General features: G+C 55.0%; 2 protein-coding genes across 2 annotated transcripts in view; one reads left to right on the forward strand and one right to left on the reverse strand.

Moving 5' to 3' along the window:
* The window catches only part of CUNH6orf132 (chromosome unknown C6orf132 homolog), a 33,064-nt gene extending 27,389 nt beyond the window's left edge, over window positions 1–5,675 (reverse strand). The window contains exon 1 of the mRNA XM_040643478.1: window positions 5,478–5,675. Within this exon, the coding sequence (XP_040499412.1) occupies window positions 5,478–5,622 (145 nt within the window). The 5' untranslated portion in view covers window positions 5,623–5,675. The remainder of the gene's footprint in view (window positions 1–5,477) is intronic.
* Window positions 5,676–5,727: 52 nt separating this feature from the next.
* GUCA1ANB (GUCA1A neighbor) overlaps window positions 5,728–20,532 on the forward strand; it is a 15,798-nt gene continuing 993 nt past the window's right edge. Inside the window, exons 1-2 of the mRNA XM_040643435.1 lie at window positions 5,728–5,817; window positions 5,906–5,988. Coding sequence (XP_040499369.1) covers window positions 5,728–5,817; window positions 5,906–5,988 — 173 coding nt within the window. The remainder of the gene's footprint in view (window positions 5,818–5,905; window positions 5,989–20,532) is intronic.

A 20,532-nucleotide genomic window follows, 5' to 3' on the forward strand; every position in this document is an offset into this window, starting at 1 on the left:
GTGTAGAGGGTGGGGTGGGTGGGGTGGCCTGCTCTGGGGAAGCTGAGGGCTGGGCACAGCTGCTGCCTCCCTCCCAGCCTCCCCTTTCTCCCCTTCTTGCCAAAAGGAGCAGCGTCTCACTGGGTCTTTGGCATGTCTTTCCTCCCAAGTTCAGGGTCGAAAGCCTGATAAAATGCTCTTCCTCACCCAGCTCCAAAGCGGCCACAAGTCTCTGTGGAGGCTGAGGCTTGGGACCGTCCTTTAGCTCTTTCCCCAAATCCTAGACAGGTCTGAACTAGAGAGAAAATTAATAAAGAAATGCGAATGTCTAGCATCTATTAAGCGTGTATTATGAGCTTGGCGCCATTCGAAGCACTCTGTACATTCCCATTCACAAACCTTGGGGGAGGCACTCTTATTATTCCCATTTTGCAGATGAAGAAACCGAGGTTCAGAAAGGTTAGGTCCCCTGCCCGAGGTCCTACAGCTGGAGAGCGGAAGGGGCCAAGATTCGAGCCCAGGCAACGCCTCTGGCCACAGCCAGCACAGCAGGGAAATAATGCGGAGATCTGGGATCTCTTAACTCCGTCTCCTGTTTTTCCAGTCACTCAACATGGGGTGCAGTCTAGAGGAAACAAGTGGACCTAGGAATCAGATCTGGGGTCACACAGCGGCTCCTCGATGTGTCGTCCGGGGATTTCTGAGCACTTTCTCAAGCTTTGTTTCCCTACCTGTCCAATGCAGATCATTACTCCTACGTCGCAGGAAGCTTCCCAAAATCAGAGGAGGGAAAGGAGCTGGCAGGGACAAGAGGAGGGCTGGGGTGATGGTGTGGGGCCCCAAATTTCCAGAAGCCCCCAAATGGTCCCAAGAGCACTGGCCCCGGGTCTAATCCCAGGGGCTTAGGAGGGGTGGGACTGTACCCAAGGGAGTTTGTTGCCTTGACACAGAATAACCCAGAACCCCCAAACAGACCCACCTCCACCCCACAGAGATGGAGCACCCAATCCTTGGTCGCTAAGGAGCCCCAGCCTTTCAGAGAAGCAGCAGGTGGGCCCCACAAATGTAACCTACAAATGACATTAATGAGGCCCTTCCTTGCTAATTAACAGGTCCACATGACAGGAACCTGAAAAGGCCAGTCTGTCCCAGCAAGCCCCAGCAGGCCTGACCCAGGCACCAGAGAGAGGCCTTTGTCCAAGGGCAGAGGGGACGCTGAAGGTTGGGCTGGGCCTGAGCAGGAAGCCACAGGTAGAGGAGAGGGGACAGAGGGGCGGGGCCCTGGGGGTGGGGCCTGGAGGGGCTGCTCCGCAGACCAGGCCCTCCGCTTCCTAGTTAGGACCCACCGCAGACCCGCCCCGCCCAAGGACTCCACCTGGGGACCCTGGAAGTGCAGTCTCCCCCTACCCGAACCTACCGCATCAGAATCTGATCTTCACACGCCCCAGGCAGGTTAACATTTGAGCTGCCCTGAGCTGAAATGACTGAGGCTTTTCACCTACCTGAGCCTTTTGACTGTTTCCTCATTTGAGAAAACGTATGTAGTTCTTAGCATGGTGCCTGGGTCAGTAAATAACTGATAATAATGATGATATTATTGTTAATGTTACGAATGTACTGGCTGGGAGAGAAGGGGCACCCGTAGCTGGTCTGCTGTGGTCAAGGGAGAGCCTTCTGGAGTTGAACCACAGGGACAAGGGGAGCTTGGACAATGGGCGTGTATGTGTGCACTGACCGGCCAGCAAACTGCAGCGCACCTCCTGGAGACAGGAGTAAACAACAGTCTCCTTCACACCCCTGCAAGGCCCAGGTCAGCCTTCGGGAGGCTGGTGCCAGCCTGGCCCAGGCAGGAAATACACGCTCAGCTCCAGGGGTTCACAGCTTCCTACCTTTCAGTCTGGCCTGAGACACAAGGTCAGGGGCCCCCAGGAGCAGGGTTGCTAGAACCAGCAGCCAACCCTGGGGACCACTGGGGTTCTCCGGCCAGGAGCTGGCTCCGGTCCCTGCACATTTATTTAGGCCTGCAGGAAGTCCTAGGAGGAAAGAGAATAGCCATACCCCATCTAGGGAAGGAAACCCCACAAATCTCCAGTCTCCCCCTACAACAGAATCACCCAAGAGCTGGTGAAAAATCCAGACCCCGGGCCCTGGCCCAGTGATTCTGACACTGTGTGCCTGAGTGGGACCGCAAGAATCTGCATCTGTAATAAGCGTCCTATGTCGTTGTAACAAGAGCAATTTACATTTGGAGGAACAAGGCAAGAAATAGAGGACGACCCATTGCTGGGGTGGGGGGGCATGGCGGGGGAATAAAGAAGGTGGGCTAATTCATCCAAGGCGCAAGGGAGGAGTCCAGAAGAACAGTCACCCTTGTTTCTGGCTGCCGCAGCTTGTCCCTAGTCAAGGATTCGCAAAGATCCACATCTCTGCTTTCTTAAGCATTTCGAAAACAATCGTGCGGCCTTTTAAGACCCCTCCGTGGACTGGGGGCAGGCAGGAGGCTTCATTAGGATTGCATTTGTATTAAGTGAAGCTCTCCTAATAGTTATTAGAATATATGTCAAGGAAATTGTTTAAAGAAAAACATAGCCATCACCACCTTCACGTGACTGTTTGCATTTTAGCCACGGCGCCCAGCCTACCCTTATGCAAACAGATTTTTATGTGGCTGTAGCCACAGAGTTACCAGTTACCCCTTAATTCCCGTACACACTTCTGCATAGATTTCCCCCTCCGTTCCACCACCTGTTCTCTGGGGCCAAATAGCACCAGCATCTCAGAGAATGTTACAGACTCGGGGACACTACGGAATACTAATCCTAACCCTTAAGATGGCCTCAGTTTCCTCCAGTCTCTGGCTGTGTCAGGGGGAGATGCTGTAGCAGGTAAGGTCAAGAAGCGCTCAGAGTCGAAATGACCTGAACATAATAAATCATACAGTAGTCATCCTTTTTTATCTGTAAAGGCCCAGCTAGTAAATATTTTGGGCTTTGTGAGCCATACGGTCTCTATGGCAGCGACAATGCCACTGTAGCATGAAAGCAGCCACAAACGATATGTAAATCATGCGCATGACTGGCTGTTTTAATAAAACTTTATTTGTGGAAACAGGCCAGGGGCCAGACTTGAGCCAGGGCTATAATTGGCCAATTCTTGCTTTTCGGTCTTTTCTTTTTAAGGTCTTCAAACCACTGCCATGTACAAACCTCAAGCACCCATTCTGTAGACCATCTGGACACCATCCCCATTTCACAGAAGAAAAAACTGAGGCCCAGGGAGTGGCTAGCCTTCACTTTATAGACAAAGGCAGGTCTGGTATCTCCATGCCATCACAGAATCTCCAACATTGGCCCCTTCTGTCAGCAGGGAAGAGGCCCTGGGCCATACCCACTGACATCCTGGGGAACACCCCGGAAACACTGGGAGCCATCCCCCTGGGTGCACGTTGTTTTCCACCCCTCCATGTGCAGGGTGCAACCAGGCTGAGTCAGCTGGAGGCCCAGCCCTGCCCTGGGAATGGGAGGAACTGCCCCCTGGGCTTCAGCCCTGCCCAGGCTGGTGAAGGCTGCAGCTGGCCCTAGGTGACAGGGCATGATGCCTCCGCTTCCCTCACCAGAGGGACTGATCCCCACCAGCAGCCTGATTAGTGCAGGCAAAAATACAGAGAAGGGTCTAAAGCATTTCTGAAGTCTCCACTTAGGAAAGGTGTGTGTGTGCGTGTGTGTGTGTGCGTGTGTGTGTGTGTTGGGGGAGGGGTGGCGGGAAACGTGTTCTCAGGCAGGTGCCTCTTAAGTCAAATTCACCCTTGAATCACCTCCCGCTAAGTTAATTCAGCAAGCTGGCTAAGAGTGTGGTCTCTGGAGCCCGGCTGTGGGGTTCAAATATAGGCTCTGCCTCATGAGGGAAGTTTTGGGGTAACGGAAGGGTTCTCGAACCGAATTGTGGTGATGGTCGCACAACTCAGTAAGTCTCCTAATAATCATTGAATTGTATACAAGGAAATCCTGGCACGGCCTTGTAAAGCTGTGTGATGTTGGGCGTGTTACTTAACCTCCCTGTGCCTCAGTTTCCATCTGACGAACAGTACCTGCCTCACTGACTCCATGGGGATTGTTGGGTGAGGGTCCAACAAGTCAACAACATACGGACTTTAGAATGGTACCTTGCACCTAACAAGGGGTCTGTAAGTGCTGCACAGGCGAGGAGGGGTGTTCGGGCCCCACAGAGTTACTACGCTTGGCAGCACACACGTATTAGTAAGCTCCTAAACTGCGCCTCCAAACTGCTCTGCCCCTCCCAGCCTTTGCTCTGCTGTTCGCTCTGCAAAATGCTGATGCCCTTCCCTCTCAGCTCAAACCCTTGCTCCAAGCAGAGGTCGTGTCTCCTCTCTGCTCCTTACGCACTTCGTGTTTTACAGCAAAGGCTCAGAATGGTCAAAAAGATGTATGGGAGCTCTGTTCACCCCCTGGTCTGAGATCCTTGGGACAGGAAGAGGTGGTATCTTGTTTGTCCTCTCCTGTCCAGGTGACTTGTGTCCCCACTGTGACAACCCGGGTGCTGAACTGAACCCAATGGCAGGGCTCAGGCTGTGACATCCTCTTGTGGGTCATGGTACCGTGGCCACGAAGATCAGGGAGGACACTGGGGTGACAATGAAGGCAGGGGAGCGAAAGCAGTGACGGGTGATGGTCTTTGGGCCCCAGGCTTCAGCTCATACACAGGAAGTGAGTTCCTGTCCCCATCGCACTGGTTTGCCCTCAGTTATAGACGGTACAAACTGCAAAAAGATGCGGTGACCAGGTGACCCACAGCCAGAGTGCCAGGGCTGGGCCACGCACCTGCAGAGGTATACCACCCTAACTCTAGGGGCGAGGTGGCTGCCAGTCAGGAGGGCCTCCCTGGCCTCTGCTGTCCCATCTTGGGCTCCTGGGTCTGAGCCCATAGACAACCCAGGCCCCAGGCCGAGCTGGCAAGAGCCTGTGACCCCAGGAAGGGACTCTGGTGTCTCACACCCACTGGTCATCTTGCCAGCAGGGGCTCCTGTTGAGTGTTCCTGGGCCGCCCGCCCCCCGTGCAGAGAGCCAAGCGTGTCAGCACCCCAGATAGCAGCCCCTCTCTCTGCCTGTGACCTGGGCCAGGGGAGGAACAGAGCGCGGCAGAAAGGGCGAGGGCTGAAGGGATCCCCCTAACCCCGGTCCTCGGCTGGGGGGAATAAACCCCAGGAAGCCCTTCTGACAACAGTAACTCAGAAGTTTCCCTGAGGAGGGAACATCATCACCTCGGGCGGCGGCCAGGGTCAGCGGCGAGCGGCAGGGGCCTCCCTCCTTCCCCGCACCTCTGCCCCCTCGGCCCTTTCCCGGGACCCCAGCCGGGCCGCCTCCCCTTCCCGGCAGCGCCTCGGCGGCCGGTGCGCAGGTTGCAACGTGTTCCTTCCCGGCCTCGCCTCCCGCCTCCCGCCTCCCCCGGGGCCCGGGGCCCGCCACCCCGCGCGCGCTTACCGAAGTCCCGGCTTCCTTCCTCCGGGGCCTCCTGGGTGAAAATCCAGGGGGGGTTGGTGGCGTAGAGGGAGGTGCTGGGGGGGTTGGCGTGCTTCTTGCCGAAGAGTTTGCTGAAGGTGCCCTGTACCGTCTGGTTCTTTTTCATGCTGCCGCCGGCCGCGCGGCCCCCGGGGAAGGACCTTCCCTCCCCCGGCCTCGCCCTGCCCCGGACCCCACTCCGCACCGGCTCCCCAGGGGCCTCTAGCAGCCCATGCCCCCCGCCCGGCTCCCCGCCCGCGCGCACCGGCGACAGGTGCTGCGGGCGCCGCCGCTCGCCTGGAAATGCGAGCTACCTGGACAGGTAAGTGGCTGCCGCCGAGCCCCGGCCCCGCCCCGCCCCGCCGCCCGACTCCCCCGGCCGCATTCCTGCCCGCCTCCTTCCACAACAGGCCATTGTTGGCACGGCCCGGTGGGCTGGGGACCTCGCCGGGCCCACGCCCAGCCTGGAAGACGAGCCGCCGGCCTCCCCCAGGTCCCCTGCGGGCCCTCCTCCTCCACCCCTTCTCTCCCCGGGCGGAGGAGGAGGCGGGCTCGTTCCCTACTTCGAAGGAGGTTCATGACCAGGTCAATACGGGCGCTGCGGCAAGGACCCTTGTCCGGCACTGGGGCACTGGCTGCCGAAGCGGGCCGGCGGCAGGGGTCTGCGGGCCCTCGAAACTGTGGGCCATGAGCCTGCAGTGGATTATAAGGAAATGGCCATCAGGAGAAAAAAAAAAAAAAGATAAAGGAGGAAAAACAATAAAGGAGTATCCCTATCCGTTGACAAAGGTGGAAAATAGCCACAGTGACTGAGCTCCAAAGAGAATGTGGGGCGACTAAATCTGGGCGTTTCTTGGTACATCAAATTCTCTTTTCTGTAAAGTGAAGTGAATATAATTTTTAGAAACTCAAGGTGGGTTAAGTAAACATAATTTTTAAAAACTCAGGGTGTGTCGAGCCCACTTAGGGTTCAGTTCCCTCCCCCAGGGAGAGGAGCCCTGGCCCTTTAAGGTGCTGGGGGGAACAGTCCTAGCTGGGGTGCCTGGTGGCCGCAGCCCTAGGTGGGGTCCTGGGAGTTGATGACTGGGAGACTGTGCAAGTTGCTGAGAGTAGAGGATGAGCCCAGCCAAGGGATTGGATTTCCACACTTCCTGGTAGCAGGGAGTGGACAGCTGGTGGGGGTGACCAGTCACAGACAGTCCCTATATTTCCCCCTGAGTGCCCCCAGATAGTTGCAATCGTCCAGCTCTTTGTATCAAAGGTGGTTCCCCTTCAACTTTTCATTCTGAAAATTTTGGAAGACTCATTAAATGACCACCTGTACACCTTTCTCCTGGATTGTCAACATGTTACCGCATTTGCACGCATGCCCTCTCTCTCTCTCTCTACACACACACACCTTTATGTTTTCATTTTCATTTTGCTGAAGGTGGAAACGTGTAGATATCCTGGCCCATCTCCCCATGCATGCCAATACTTCAATATCCATTGCCTAAGAATCAGGACATTCATGGGGCGCCTGGGTGGCACAGCGGTTAAGCGTCTGCCTTCCGCTCAGGGCGTGATCCCGGCGTGATGGGATCGAGCTCCACATCAGGCTCCTCTGCTGTGAGCCTGCTTCTTCCTCTCCCACTCCCCCTGCTTGTGTTCCCTCTCTTGCTGGCTGTCTCTATCTCTGTCGAATAAAAAAAAAAAAAAAAAAAGAATCAGGACATTCTTCTAAGTGACCATAAGAGTTATCACACTGAAGTATTAAAAATTTCTCAATTACCCCCCAAATGTCATTTTTATTTAGTTTTTTTCCAATCCACAGTCCAATCAAGAGTCACACGTTGCATTTGCTTGTCGTGTGCCTTTAAGCTCTGATTTAGTACCACCCCTTGCTTTTGTTTTCCATGACAGTGACATTTTTTTAAAGTCCCCTTTACTTGCTCCAGGTTAAGGGACAGGATGAGTTGAGCTTTTGGGGCTTGTGGCTGTGAGGTCATTGTTTTCCAGCAAGAGGGAAGAGGAACAGATGGGCTTGGGTAGGGGAAACAGGAGCATCTTTAGAAACCCTTGTATTCCCCAAATATTATTGGTTGGAGACACGCCTGTGGTCAGCCCTGTCTCACCCCACCAACTACCACGGCAATCCTGAGACCCACTGCTATTCATTCCAGGAGCAGTTATGGAGGCTCTCCCAGCTGCCTGGTTCTGGGTTGAGGGTTTGGGGGTACCTGGGAATATAGGAAAATTAGAGAAGCTTTATTTCTACCTTGAAGGATCTTGAGGTCTCATCAGGGAGATGAGGTGTACGTGACCCAAGGTGGTAGACCATGACGACTGAGCTCAGAACAGTGATTGGTGTCACCTATACGCACAGCAGGAATTCAGAGGACGGGAAATCGGCATGGGCTGGAGAAGTCCAGGAACGCTTCTTGGAAGATTTGAGACTTGAGCTGGCCCGTGAAAGATGACAAGGATGTTAATAGGGAAGGGAAGGACACACATACGCATACCACCCATCCCTCCACCCTCCAATCTCCGCACCATGCTTCCTCCCACCGTCCACACGGGGAGGGCACAAGGGAAACCCAGATGTCCTATCCTGCCCTGGACATTATCATAAACTGCCCAAGTGCTCTAGACAGTCAGGCATGAGGTGGAGACTTTCTTGGAGACCTCGGAGCCATGAAGTTTTCCCACCTAGGGTAGCTCCTGGGCTCTTCTACCTTGAACCAGCCCCAGCAGAGCCACCAGGGAGCGGCTCCATTCATTTGCAATCCTCCACCATTCTAGAGAACTTCTCTGTGCCAGCTGTGGGCCGTGAAGGATCCAGAGAAATCAAAGACACGGCATCAACATTCTAGTTGCTGTAATCTATTGGGGAGACAAGAGAGAGACACGTGGAGCAATGAAGGGGGGGGCCCTGCGTGGCTCAGTCGTTAAGTGTCTGCCTTCAGCTCAGGGCGTGATCCCGGCGTTCTGGGATCGAGCCCCACATCAGGCTCTTCCGCTATGAGCCTGCTTCTTCCTCTCCCACTCCCCCTGCTTGTGTTCCCTCTCTCGCTGGCTGTCTCTGTCAAATAAATAAATAAAATCTTAAAAAAAAAAAAAAAGAAATGAAGAGGGGAAGTAAATGAGAAGGAGGAGACTGGGGGACAGAGGTTCAGAGCAGCAGCAGTCAGGGTGGGCTGGAGCATCGGGGGAGGACGTGCAGGGGGCGTGAAGGACATTGCAGGAGCTCAGTGTGGCGGAAGCTGGGAACTGGGGGGTGAGAGGGAGGTCACGGCAAGGTTGGCCAGGGTATCATGGACTGAAAAAGACCAGTTGGTAAGATTGGAAACAACCTAAATTGTCCATCTGGAGATGACTGGTTAAGGAACTTATGGCACGTCCACACAATGGAATAATAATGCCACTCCGAAGAATGAGTCAGCCGACTGGGTCCAGTTATCTCCGAGATACACTGATACCTGCGACAAAACAGTGTGTGTAGTTTGCCACTCTCTGGGGCAAGATAAGTATGATCTTATGTGTGTACTGGCACAGAAAGCTGTGGAGAGATACATAAGAAACTACTAGAAGTGGTTACTGGGGGTGGATATGGGGGGAACTGGGCAGATGGGGGGTAGAAGTGGGAGGGAGAATTTCGACTGAGTGCCTTTTTATACTTTTTCATTTTCCGGCCATGTAAATGTATTTGCTATTCAAAACTAAAGAGAAAAGTGTGTCAACTACACTTCAATTAAAAATAAAGAAGATGGGCCCCCTGCGTGGCTCAGTCGGTTAAGCGTCTGCCTTCAGCTCGGGTCATGATCCCAGCATCTTGGATCGAGCCCCTCATCAGGCTCCCCACTCAAAGTCTGCTTCTCCCTTCCCTTTGCCCCTTCCTGCTGCCCCTCCTCTGGCTTGTGCTTTCAATCACTCACTCTCTGTCTCAAATAAATAAATAAAATCTTAAAAAAAAATAAAGAATAAAAAAATTAAAGAAAAATAAGTAGGCAGGAGAGCCTGCAAGTATGGTCCATGAATCAGCAGCCTCTGTATCACCTGGGATCTTACTAGAAGTGTAGAATCGACTAGCACTGTAGAAACCCCATCCCAGACACGGGGCAACCTCTCTGGGCCTCCGTCTGTCTGTCAAACAGGTTATTGGTTTAAGCTTGTTATGAGATGCAGCGAGCTGATGGACCAAGGCGCCCAGCAGAGGGTCTAGGTTTGAACAAGGTCCGCAGGTGACTCAGGAGCACGTTAAGGTTTGAGCAGCTCTGGTCTAGAAGCAGTGCTTACCCGGAGCAGGCGCTGGTGACCGGTAACAACTGTAGGGTTTTGTTTGTTTGTTTGTTTTTTCAGTAATCTCTACACCCCACATGGGGCTCGAACTCATGACCCCGAGATCAAGAGTCACATACTCCACTGACTGAGCCAGCCGGGCGCCCCGACGGTTGTGCTTTGAGGACACTCATGTGGCACAGGCTGAAGGATGCAGGAAGAGGAGAGGCGGGCTGAGGGGCTAAGGGAGGCTGCTCGGCTGCTCGCTGCTCGGTGAATCGGTGAATCGGCTACTTACTTCGTTACTACAAGTAGGAGAGGAGTGGGGGCAGGACTTGTGCGCCGGTGGTAGAAACAGAGCAAAGTTTTTAGTCTGTGGGACATTTCTCTGGAAGAAAGGGAGGTCTTGATGGACACTTTGCATATAGGAAAGTAAAAAATGCTCTAGCCGGTTTCCTCATCTTTTTAAAAAAGATTTTATTTATTTGAGATGGAGAGAGAGCGTGCGTGAGCACGAGCAGGGGGAAGGGCAGAAGGAGAGGGAGAAGCAGGTCTGTAGGGAGCCCAATGCAGGGCTCCATCCAGGACCCTGGGATCGTGATCTGAGCCGAAGGCAGACGCTTCACCAACTGAGCCCCCCAGGCGCCCCCGGTGTCCTCATCTGTAGTGTGGGAGGCCTAGTGCCCCTCAGAGGGTTGTCAGGAAGATTCAATAAGATCGTGGGTGTGACATGCCAGCACAGGGCCTGGTGCCCACGTTTTTTTGTTCATTTCTTCGCCTTGCTGCCCCCCCACCCCGCCCGCTTTCTGGGTGCATTTCGGCCGAGAATGGAGGAAGAGGGGGAATCCGTGTGATCGTGAACACCCGAAGGCCGGCAGGCTGCAGAGTCTGAATGTCAGGTTCTTTTTGCCCTTTCCCCACCCATTTCACCCGGATTTCAGTCCCCGTTGGTGGGGGCTGCTGGGGGGGCAGTCTGTGGAAGGCCTGGGTTCAACGATGGGCACTCCCTCTCTGCCAGTTCTGCCCCAGCGGCCGGGGCAGCTTTGGAGGCTGAGTCCCCTGGGGCAGGGTCAAGCCCTGTGCCCTTTGCTGCTGTGGCGGGGCCCCTCCTCCAGCTCATAACAACATCTCATCCTGCTCCCCCAGTAAAAGAAACAGCCAAATAACATGCTCCCCTCGAAACAGCCAAAACCCAATCCTGTAATTAAGTCGCGGCTCCTCAGTGACTTAGGAACCTCCAAGAGCCGACTTTCCTGGCCACTTCTGGACTATGGGGTGAGGGGCCCAGAAGCCGTGGTCTTCCCAGAGACCCAGCCTACATCCAACAAAGCCAAGCACTCTTGGCTGGGAGAATGCACTCCGTGCGGGGGAGGTGCCGAGGTCCCCTGCACCCCTAGCCAGGCATCTGCGGGGGCGAAGGTCAGCACCCCCAGCTCCCACACGCTCCTGAGCTACAGACCCTCTGGTCCAGCCTCTTGTTCCAGGCTGGAGACACCTTATGCCAGACCAGCTCCTGAAACTGTTTCCTTCCACCTGCAGGGGAGGGTGGGCTCCGATCCCCTGACCTTGGCATTCCTCTGGGCTGGGCAGGTGCCAGGAGATGAGGTCAGGCTCAGATGACGTCCAGTGGGGGTGGACTCCCACATCCTGAGAGGGGTGCTCAGAGAAAGTCATTACCCGGTTCCCCGAGAGTGTGGAGATCCAAGTCCAGCCCTGGGTGGGGGGTGGTATGTTGCGGGGTGCTGGGAAGAGACTCATTTCCCTTGGTCACCGTGGGCTCTGCTGAGAGAGGACCGTGTCATAGTGGGAAGGATCCCGGCTGGGGAATAGGTTTGAATCCTGACTCTGCTGTTTAGCCAGGGTGTGGCCACGACTGAGCTCCCATCTGTCTGAGTGACATTAACAGGGGCTGTGAATGTCAGGTTATTACGAGATTCAACAAGATAGTGGCTTCAGGTAGCTGCACGCTCCCGCCCCCGTCCCTACCCTGACTCTGGGCAGAGGGGCTAAGCAGAGAACAGCAAAGACAGAACAGAGGACCTACCAGGCTGCAAGAGGGCAATGACAATTCAACAAAAGAACCTCAAGAAGGAAAATTCCACTGGGGCCCGGGAGACAGGGTGGGGCAGGTGTCTGCAAGATCACCTTGAGAGCCCAGCAAAAACATCCCATTGTAACACACACCCCACCATCTGAAATAACGTGTGTGTGTGTGTGTGCACGTGTTTAAAAAAAAAAAAAAGGTTGCTGAGTGCAAAAAACAAAACTTCCATGTAGATTGCACTATACATGTGGAAAGTGGATTTGTAAGTGGCCGGGGACTGGAAGGGAGCAGAACCATGGAGAAGATTCAGCTGGGATGCCGGGACTACATGTGGGTTTTCTGTTTTTTTGCTTTTTCACTTTTTAGTAATGTGCTCTGCTGGTAGGTCATTTGTTTTAACTGAAAAGTCCATAGATAATAACATAATTTAATATGGAAAACATTTTCTTTTGAAGAGTCCGAGAGGGGAGAGCCTGGGGATGCCTAGTCTAGAGCCACTTCCTCCCCAACCTCCTGTGAGACCATGGAGCTATCCGGAGCCTCAGTCTCTCTGTCTGTAGCCAGTACACAGCTGTGGTTTCACATCCGGTGAAAATGCTCGTTGGCTGGCAGAGTGGGGGCAGAACAAATACGGCTGTCTGGCATCTCCCGTGTGAGGAGCTTACTCTGGCCCCCAGGACAGAGTGAGAAATGGGATGTAGTAAGCCCTTCCCCGGGCACACCAGGACCTGCACCCAGGCCATGGGAGCTTCAAACATTCCAGATGAGTCCGTACCTCTAGCAATCAGCGCAGCCGCACACACTTCTCACGGGCTCTGCAGGCCAACCTTTGAGCTGGGACTTTGAGCTCTGGTTGCATTTCTCGGGGAGCCCACCCAGGGCTGGCCTACCTCCAGCTCTGCCTGAGGTCTGGAGGGAACAGCCACGGAGCATCTCTCCTGTGTCAGCCATGGGGCCGGGGGGCCGCATGTGTTAACCCACTACCGTCATCAGCGCCACGGGGACGGAAGGATGCACTCACGGATGGAGAAAAGAAGACTTGAAGTGATGTTTACTCCTAATCTATGACCAATCAATTCTGTTCTTAGGAATATGCCCCAAAGAAACCACCCCAAAGAGGGCCAAGGGTGTGATATCATTGCGGTGTTATCTGTGGGGATGGGGAGTGGGAGGCCCTGGGAGTCCTGGCGGGGGCGCAGAGACATAAAACACGCTAGGTGCTCTGTGTGGGCTACATGGCGATGGAAAGCGGGGAGCCAGGTGCTGGATCTTAAAAACAGTAGGGAGCCATCAAAGTAAACAGAATGAGATCTAAAACACACCATGCCGCTAATGTAATGGAGACGACCTGCGCGCAAAACAACAATACATATATTTTATAAGGAAGGATATGGGACAGGAAGATACTCATTAAGTACTTTAGGGCGGTCGCCTCTGGCTGGGGCAGGCAGCGACATGGTTGGGGACTGGAGATGAAGGCAGACAATGAGTGCTAGAGAGGCGGCCTCCAGAGACCAGGGCTGATAACACACCATGAACAAGGGGTACGAACAACTCATCCCTCTGTACTTGAAGTCCAACAGAGGAAAAACAAAGAAGGATCAGAGAGGTTAGGTCATTTGTCCAAATCACACAGCAGGCAAGGAGGGCTGGAAAGACTGTCCAAATAACCAGACCTACGTAGAGCAAGGCGGTGGGAGGGCACTTTGGCAGCAGGGAGGTGGGGGGGGGGCTGTGTGTGGCAAGCTGTGTGGGTGCCGGGTGAGTTTCCTGTGCTCCAGGTGGGCTGTGGACTTCACCAGCTCTCTCCATCCTTCTCAAGTGCCCACTGAAGAGTACAGGTCAGTCCTTACCCTGAAGCCACTTTGATGATGAATAAAATGAGATGGTGCTTGGAGTATGACAGAGAAGTCAGAGGAACGTGGTCTTCCAGGAGGCAGGACTGAGTCGGTGTGGTCTGGAGTTCAGAAATAATAACAAGAGAGCTGCCCGCAGCTACCTGGAAGCAGGTACTGCTCGAAGCTCACGGCGAGGAGGCGGCCCTCCAGGTCGATTCTATTAACAGCCTCACTTTGCAGACTAGGGACTGAGGCAGAGACAGGTTAAGTGATTTAGGCAAGTCACATAGCTGAGAAGTAGCGGTGCTGGGATTTGAACCCAGGCACAGTAGGCGCAGAGGCCGTGATCTTCTTCTTCTTCTTCCTTTTTTTTTTTTTTTTAAGATTTATTTGTTTATTTGAGAGGCAGAGGGAGAGAAGCACACTCCCCGCTGAGCACGGATCCCAATGCGGGGCTTGATCTCACCCCTCTGAGATCATGACCTGAGCAGAAACCAAGAATCGGATGCGTAACTGACCACGTCACCCGGGCTCTCCATGATCTTAACCATTCCGTGATTGACAACTGAAACAAGACAGCTATGGCTTGACTGGCCAGGCCTTCCTAAAGGAGGTCTCCCCCACCATGCCCCGTCTTGAGGTTCCCACCAAGAGGGTGGCACAGCCCGGGCTGGGGACACTCCTGGCAGGGTCCAGGCCTATGGTCAGTCCTGGGGAGGGGTCCTGTCAGAAGTCCTCAGGATGAGATTCGGTTCCCCTTCCTTCAAATGTCCAAGATGGAGAGACCGGACGTCCTCATTGTGCACATATAGAAACTGAGGCCCAGAGAGCCCATGGGATTCGTTTCAGGTCACCTGGCACCTAGCCCAGCACCTCCCCCTTGGGCTGAGACAAGGTGTAGAGTGGGCTACGTTGTAGTGCCCTGCTCCCCTGAACCCCTGCCTGCCTCCTGGGCTCCTTCTTGACAGGTGCCTCAGGCCCTGGGCCAAGAGGCAGGCTGCTTTCCCCAGAGCCAGTGATGCCGGCCACACCATCCAGAATGCCCTGTTCCCACCTTCCTTCCCTCTCTCAAGCAAGCCGTCATCGCCCCAGAGCCGTGGAAATCCCTGTCAGGGGTTCCGAGAGGGTAAGCCCTGATTACCACTCTTCCCCCTCCCTCTTCTCCTCCAGCCTCCCCTCCTGGGCCCTCCCAACCTCTCAGAAATTAAGGGTCATTACCATCAGGGTGTGAGATCTGAGCAGTGCACATGTCGTCAACACCCAGCTCCCGGTCTGCCATAGGGCCCCAAAGTCCGCCCCGTAACCAACAGTCAGTGCTGACGCAGTACCAGAAAGGAAACCAGTCCCGGGCCCAGCCCAAGCCAGTGTGGCAGGAGGCAGGAGGTCACTGGCTTGTTCTGCCTCCGTCCCCTCTGGCCCCAGGGAGAAACCAGGTCCCTTCCTACCTGTGGGATTTCTGACACATTCCTGGAAGGTTCCCACCGAGTCTGGTGTTGGGAGGGTCTGGTTTTCGAAGACGGGGACAGGATGGCCCATTCAGCCACCTACCCATCAATCCAGTTACCTGCCCACCCATAATAACAGCTCATAGTTCCTGAGTGCTTACTCTGCAGGGCACCGTCCTGAGCTCTCTGCCCACCCCTAGGTAGACACCTGTAGTCTGCCCATTTTCCACATGAACGAACAGAACTACAGAGAAGCCAACTACTTGCCCAAGGTCATACAACTAGTAAAACGGTAGAGCCAGATTCAAGCTCAAGGAGTCCGACTCTTGGGCCTGCCATCCCATCTTCTACAGCATAACTATCCACCCATCTAGCCATTTACTGACCGCCTGTCTATCCTTCACCCACGGCCACACCACCCAGCCACCCATCCGTGGAATGGCATATGCAAAGGCTTGGAGTGGGGAGAGCGGGGCACGTTTAGGAAATTAGCTACTGCATAGAGCGAGGGGAACCTAGCAAGAGATGAGGCTCAAAAGGTGAGCAGGGCTCAGATCGGGGGCATCTGCCCGTCCCCGTCTAGCTACCTCCCAACACTTATCCTGCCCATACACTCTCCCACTCCTTCGTCTGTCCATGCATCCATCCACCCCTTCCTCCCTCCCTGCAGCCATCACCTCTGTAACTTGGGGGAGACAGAAAGAGAAGGGAGAGTTGGTTGGATACATTCCCTCCCGCCAGTAATTTCTGATGACTCGATGGGGGGTCATTAAGATTTTTGAAGGTACCTGAATAACCAGGATAATTTCCTCCTCTCTCTACTCACCCCACTACCTACAGGTCACAGGTCCTGAGAGATTGTGGGAAGAGGGCACTGCAGAGTGGATCAGTGTCAAGGTGAAAAGACCCTTCCAGGCCTTGACACTTCAGCCCCCAGCCCTGCCCCTGTGTCTCCTTAGGAAGACAGAAGGAATTGTGCTGTCGAAGAGGCGTCACAATGCCCCTGCCTACGCAAATTCCCCCCCAACGCCTGGGCACTCCCAGTATTTCCCAAGAGGTCCTGGGAGACTCTGGAGCCCCCGACCACCAGAAATTCCATCTCATCGACAAGAAAGGCCCTGGTCAAGGATGTACCAGGTGGGATGACATCACAGGGTTGCCCAAGGGCATTAAGAAGTCTGATTGACCGGAAAGCATTTGAAGGCCCCAGCCTGGCCCACCCGTGTGGCTGGGAGCTGGGGGCCTCCGTTGTAACAAGTAGCAACGATAGCTAAAGTTTATTAAGTGGTTCGAGAGGTCTAGGCACTTTATGTTGGATGTCTCATGAAATCCTCATGGTAACCCTATGAGGTAGATACTTTAGTTGTTCCCACTTTATAGGTAGGAAAACTGAGGTACTGAGGATTAGAAATTCCCAAAAGATCGGCCACCAAGTGCGAGTGGTGGAGCTGGAATTTGAACTCCAAGCCGCCATGCTAGACAGTCTCACGAGGAAGCTAAGGCCCCGGCTTGGCCTCCTCATCCGCTCCCTTCCCAGCCCCTCTGCCCCCAGTGCACACCACCACGCTCTCGCAAAGCCAAGTGTGTTCAAAACCTACCTACGGGTACCCGCGGGAAGAGGTTAATCATAATTACTATTTGCATTATGCTCCCACAGTTCCCACACTCACTGCTCCCCCACGGCACACTGGTGAGGGAGAGAGCCTTATTATCCTCATTTTGCCGACAAGAAGCTCAAGGAGGATCTGAGACTTGCCCAAGGTTGCCTGACCTGTAAGGGCAGAGTGAGGCCCTGAGCTCAGACCGTCACACTCCAGAGCCCAGGGAAAATTCCACAGGACCAGGTGCCCTGGGAGGCTTCACCAGCTGCCTCACCCAATGCCATTTGCATTTCAAGAGGGCGCCAGGCCTTCCCTCCAAGAGTGAGGCGCTAATGGTGGACCGTCCGGCTCCTGCTGGGCTAGTGATGTGTTGGTGGGCCTGAAGTACTGGAGAGGACAGTGTCTCCCCGGACCTGCAGAAATACTCCATACGAGGTCTTCCGGCCCTACTCGGAAAGCCCCACCCTTGATTCACCCTCTTCCCCCTTGTAAATCCTGGTAGAAGGGACAAACATGTAGATGTGTGTGTCTGGAAGGCCTTGGCAGGGTCTGCCTGCGGGCCGGGGCTCAGAGAGGGAGAGGTCTATTCAACTTCCTTGTTTTGACCCGAGCTGGCAGTGCAAATAAAAATAGGGTACTGGGAGGGCAGGGGCTGGCGACACCCTCTACTTGACTTCTAAGCTTCCTTGCCCCCTGGAGTGGGAGGCTTAAGCGCGGGAGTCAGGAGGCAGGTGGGGAGTCAGGGCTTGTCCTCAAAGCTCTGGGGCAGGCCCCTCGGCCTTGGCACTGCTGAGATTGTGCGCTGATAACTCTTTACTGGGGGGCTGTCCTGGCTCAGTAGGAAGTTTAGCGGCATCCCTGGCCTCTCCCCACTGGATGCCAGGAGCATCCCCACTGTGATGAGCAAAAATGTCTCTGGGCATTGCCAAATGTTTTTCCCAGGAGAGAAAAAGAGCCCTGGTTGTGAACCACTTCCCTAAAGTCATACCCATAATGCCTCCTCCCCGCACCCCCCCACAGCCCCCCACCCAGTGCACTTGACAGGAGAACCCGAGAGGGGAGGAGATGGTTACATGAAACCAGATGTTAACCTGGAAAGCATGCATTCAGGCCCCACCCTCCCCTCAGAGCTGGCCAGTGCTGGGCCCTGGGCTGGTGATGGGGTGTTCTCAGCCCTCTGAGGTTAGTCACCTGGAGCCTGGCTGGGCTCTTGGAAAGGGCAGGGCAAGGCTGGGCTGCCCAGGCTTCCCTTCCCTCCTCCCCTCTCCTTCTCTTCCTCCTCCTCCCCCTCCTCCCCCTGTGTCTTCTCTTCCTCTTCCCTTTCCTCTTCTTCCTCCTCCTGGGACTGTCCCTCTGCCCCCGTTTCTGTGATGGCCTCATCCTGGATGTGCTGAAGGCGCTGGGTGCCCCCCGCCCAGGCCCCAAATGTTGCAGTAGCAGCCACTGGGGCATCGCCGACAGGTGGACCAGGGCAGGAGGGCTCCCGAGGCAGGGCCCGGGCTGGGCTGAGGACGGGGGGAGTGTTCCAGCCCTGGTTCCGGCACTAACTAGTCTCAGCAGGGTCTTTCTATGCCACCTCCCCAACGTCGTGAACTTAGACAAATGCCTCCATGCCTTCCAGGCTCATTTTCCACATCTCAGAAATGGGAGGGACATCTCCAACGGCTCTTAAAAAACGAACTTTTGCGGATCTGAGTGGCTAGGGCCTGGCGCTTGGTAGATACTCAGTCCCAATGCGCAAAGCTGTCGCCCTTCCCTCTGTGGGTCTCTGGTCAGAACCCCACCCCCCAGCCATTCTGAAAGCACTCCTGACACCGGCCTCCCAGGCCTGAGGTGCAGGGCCCAGGTGGCCAAGACCGAAGGCGGGGGGCTCAGCAGGTCCTCATGTCCACAGCCATGGGCTGAGAACCCCCACGTCCTCAGAAGCAGACTTAATACGCCGAACTTCCAGCAATGTCCGGCACTGCCCCACAACAAAGAATTCTCAGCCCCCAGTGTCCGTGGTGCTGAGGGCAGGAGGCCCCGCTCTACAGGGCTTCAGATGTTTCTATTTGTGTTATTTGCACACTCAGAGCCTGACCTATAAGAGGAATCGTTTTGAATGAATGAGTGACTGCATGAAGCCAGTAATGCCATACCCTCAGCTCTGCTAAGGGAGGGGAATGCCAAAATCCAGCATTCAAAGCCCCGCGGCATTCCTGGCGAACTGGGAGGTCTGGCTGCCCTTGCCTTCAGCAGCTCCCCTGCAGCTCAGAACGCCCGGCAGGAGCTCGGCCCCTTGACGAAAGGTGGGCAGAGATGACCTGGAAGCCCCCCCCCTCCAGCACAGTGGGCATAGTAAGCATCGTGGAGTATAGCGTGTGGGCCTCGGGGTCAGCCAGGCCTGGGTCAGGCCCAGCCTGGTTCCTTACCGGCCGCCTGCCCCTAAAGGGGCGACTACCCTCCTTACTCCAGTTGCTGCACTACAAATAGCACTAATAATAATATCGTCCTTAAAGGGTAATGTGAGGATTAGAAGAGAGAATCCATGTAAAGAGTTTGGTGCTGTGCTCACAGAGCGACTATTGATTACTGCTGTCAGAGCCCATTTCCGGTGTGCCTCTCTGCTTGTACCCCCCCACCCCCTCCCCGCTGAGCCCAGAAGAGCCTGGCAAGGCTGCTGAACACTCGTTTGCCCCTCTGTCCAGCTCGGCTGTGTGCCAGCCCTGGGGTAAGCCCCAGGGTCACAAAGGTGACTAGGATGTGCCCTTGAACACTGGGAGCGGTTTACAGGCCATTGGAACATTGGCAGGAGCCTGGAAGGACCGGGATTTGGGATTGGGATGAGGCCAGCACAGCAGCCAGGGCAGCGAGAGGCACCGAAGCGTTCAGGGTCCTTGTAGACTCAGAGTTCGCGCCTCCTTAAAATGCGCACTTGCCTCGCCCTTGTCCCAGCCTCACAAAGGACCACATCCCATGAGGAGGGCCTGGAGGAGGCGTCAAGAGGGCTGCTGGCTTGGAAGGAGAGGAAGGATTTTGAAAGGCAAAGCTGACAACACACACATTCCTGGGTAGGAACTTTTAGCACCAAAGCCTGCTTGGGAGGAAAGCCGTGGGCAGGTGTGAGTTGGGCAAGTAGTTTGTAAATTAAATGCGAAAGAGGGTACATTATCTCTCGAGTACCAGGGATTTCCTCTGTAAGATGGCAGGGCTTCAGCTTTCAGGGGCTCTGTAGCTAGGGGTTCCCTCCCAGGTCCCCAGGGGGTTGGAGGGCTGTGAGGCCGGGCTGAGCTGACGTGGGTTCCCCGCACAGCTGTGGCCTGGAGGGGCAGGATGGAGCCAGCCCGACACACAGGCACCTCATCCTCTGGGTTGTGCTGTCATGTCTGTGAAGGTCCCTGGTAAAATGGGCATCCGGTACCTAGGACATGGTGTGGGGGTCACAGGTGAACCAAACACTGGGAGCATGGGGCAGTCACGAGCGTAGCAACGGAGGAGTAAAGAAATGTCACTAGACATGGTCGTGACCAGTGTGACGCTGGGGGCCTCCTCGAGGCGTAGACCTCCATGCCCCATCACCCAAGAGTGGTAATTATGAAGAGCCGGCATTGTCACCTCATAACGATGAGAGACTTTCTAAAATAGAACGGGCTGGCTGGTTGGAGGGGGCTACCCCTCACTGGAATCCAGTTCAACTGAACCAACATTTATTGCGTGCTCACTAAATGCCTTGTTCTGGACTAAAACAAGGAATAGGATTTGGGAGGCTGTTATGTCAAGGGTAAGGGTGAGAGAGCACAGCCCTTAAGGAGCTCAGGGCCAGAAGGGAAAGAGAATCTCCATGCTGGATGGCGGGGGGGGGGGGGGGGGGGG

The sequence above is a fragment of the Ursus maritimus genome, unplaced genomic scaffold (genome assembly GCF_017311325.1).
Source record: "Ursus maritimus isolate PB19 unplaced genomic scaffold, ASM1731132v1 scaffold_29, whole genome shotgun sequence".
Lineage (NCBI taxonomy): Eukaryota > Metazoa > Chordata > Mammalia > Carnivora > Ursidae > Ursus > Ursus maritimus.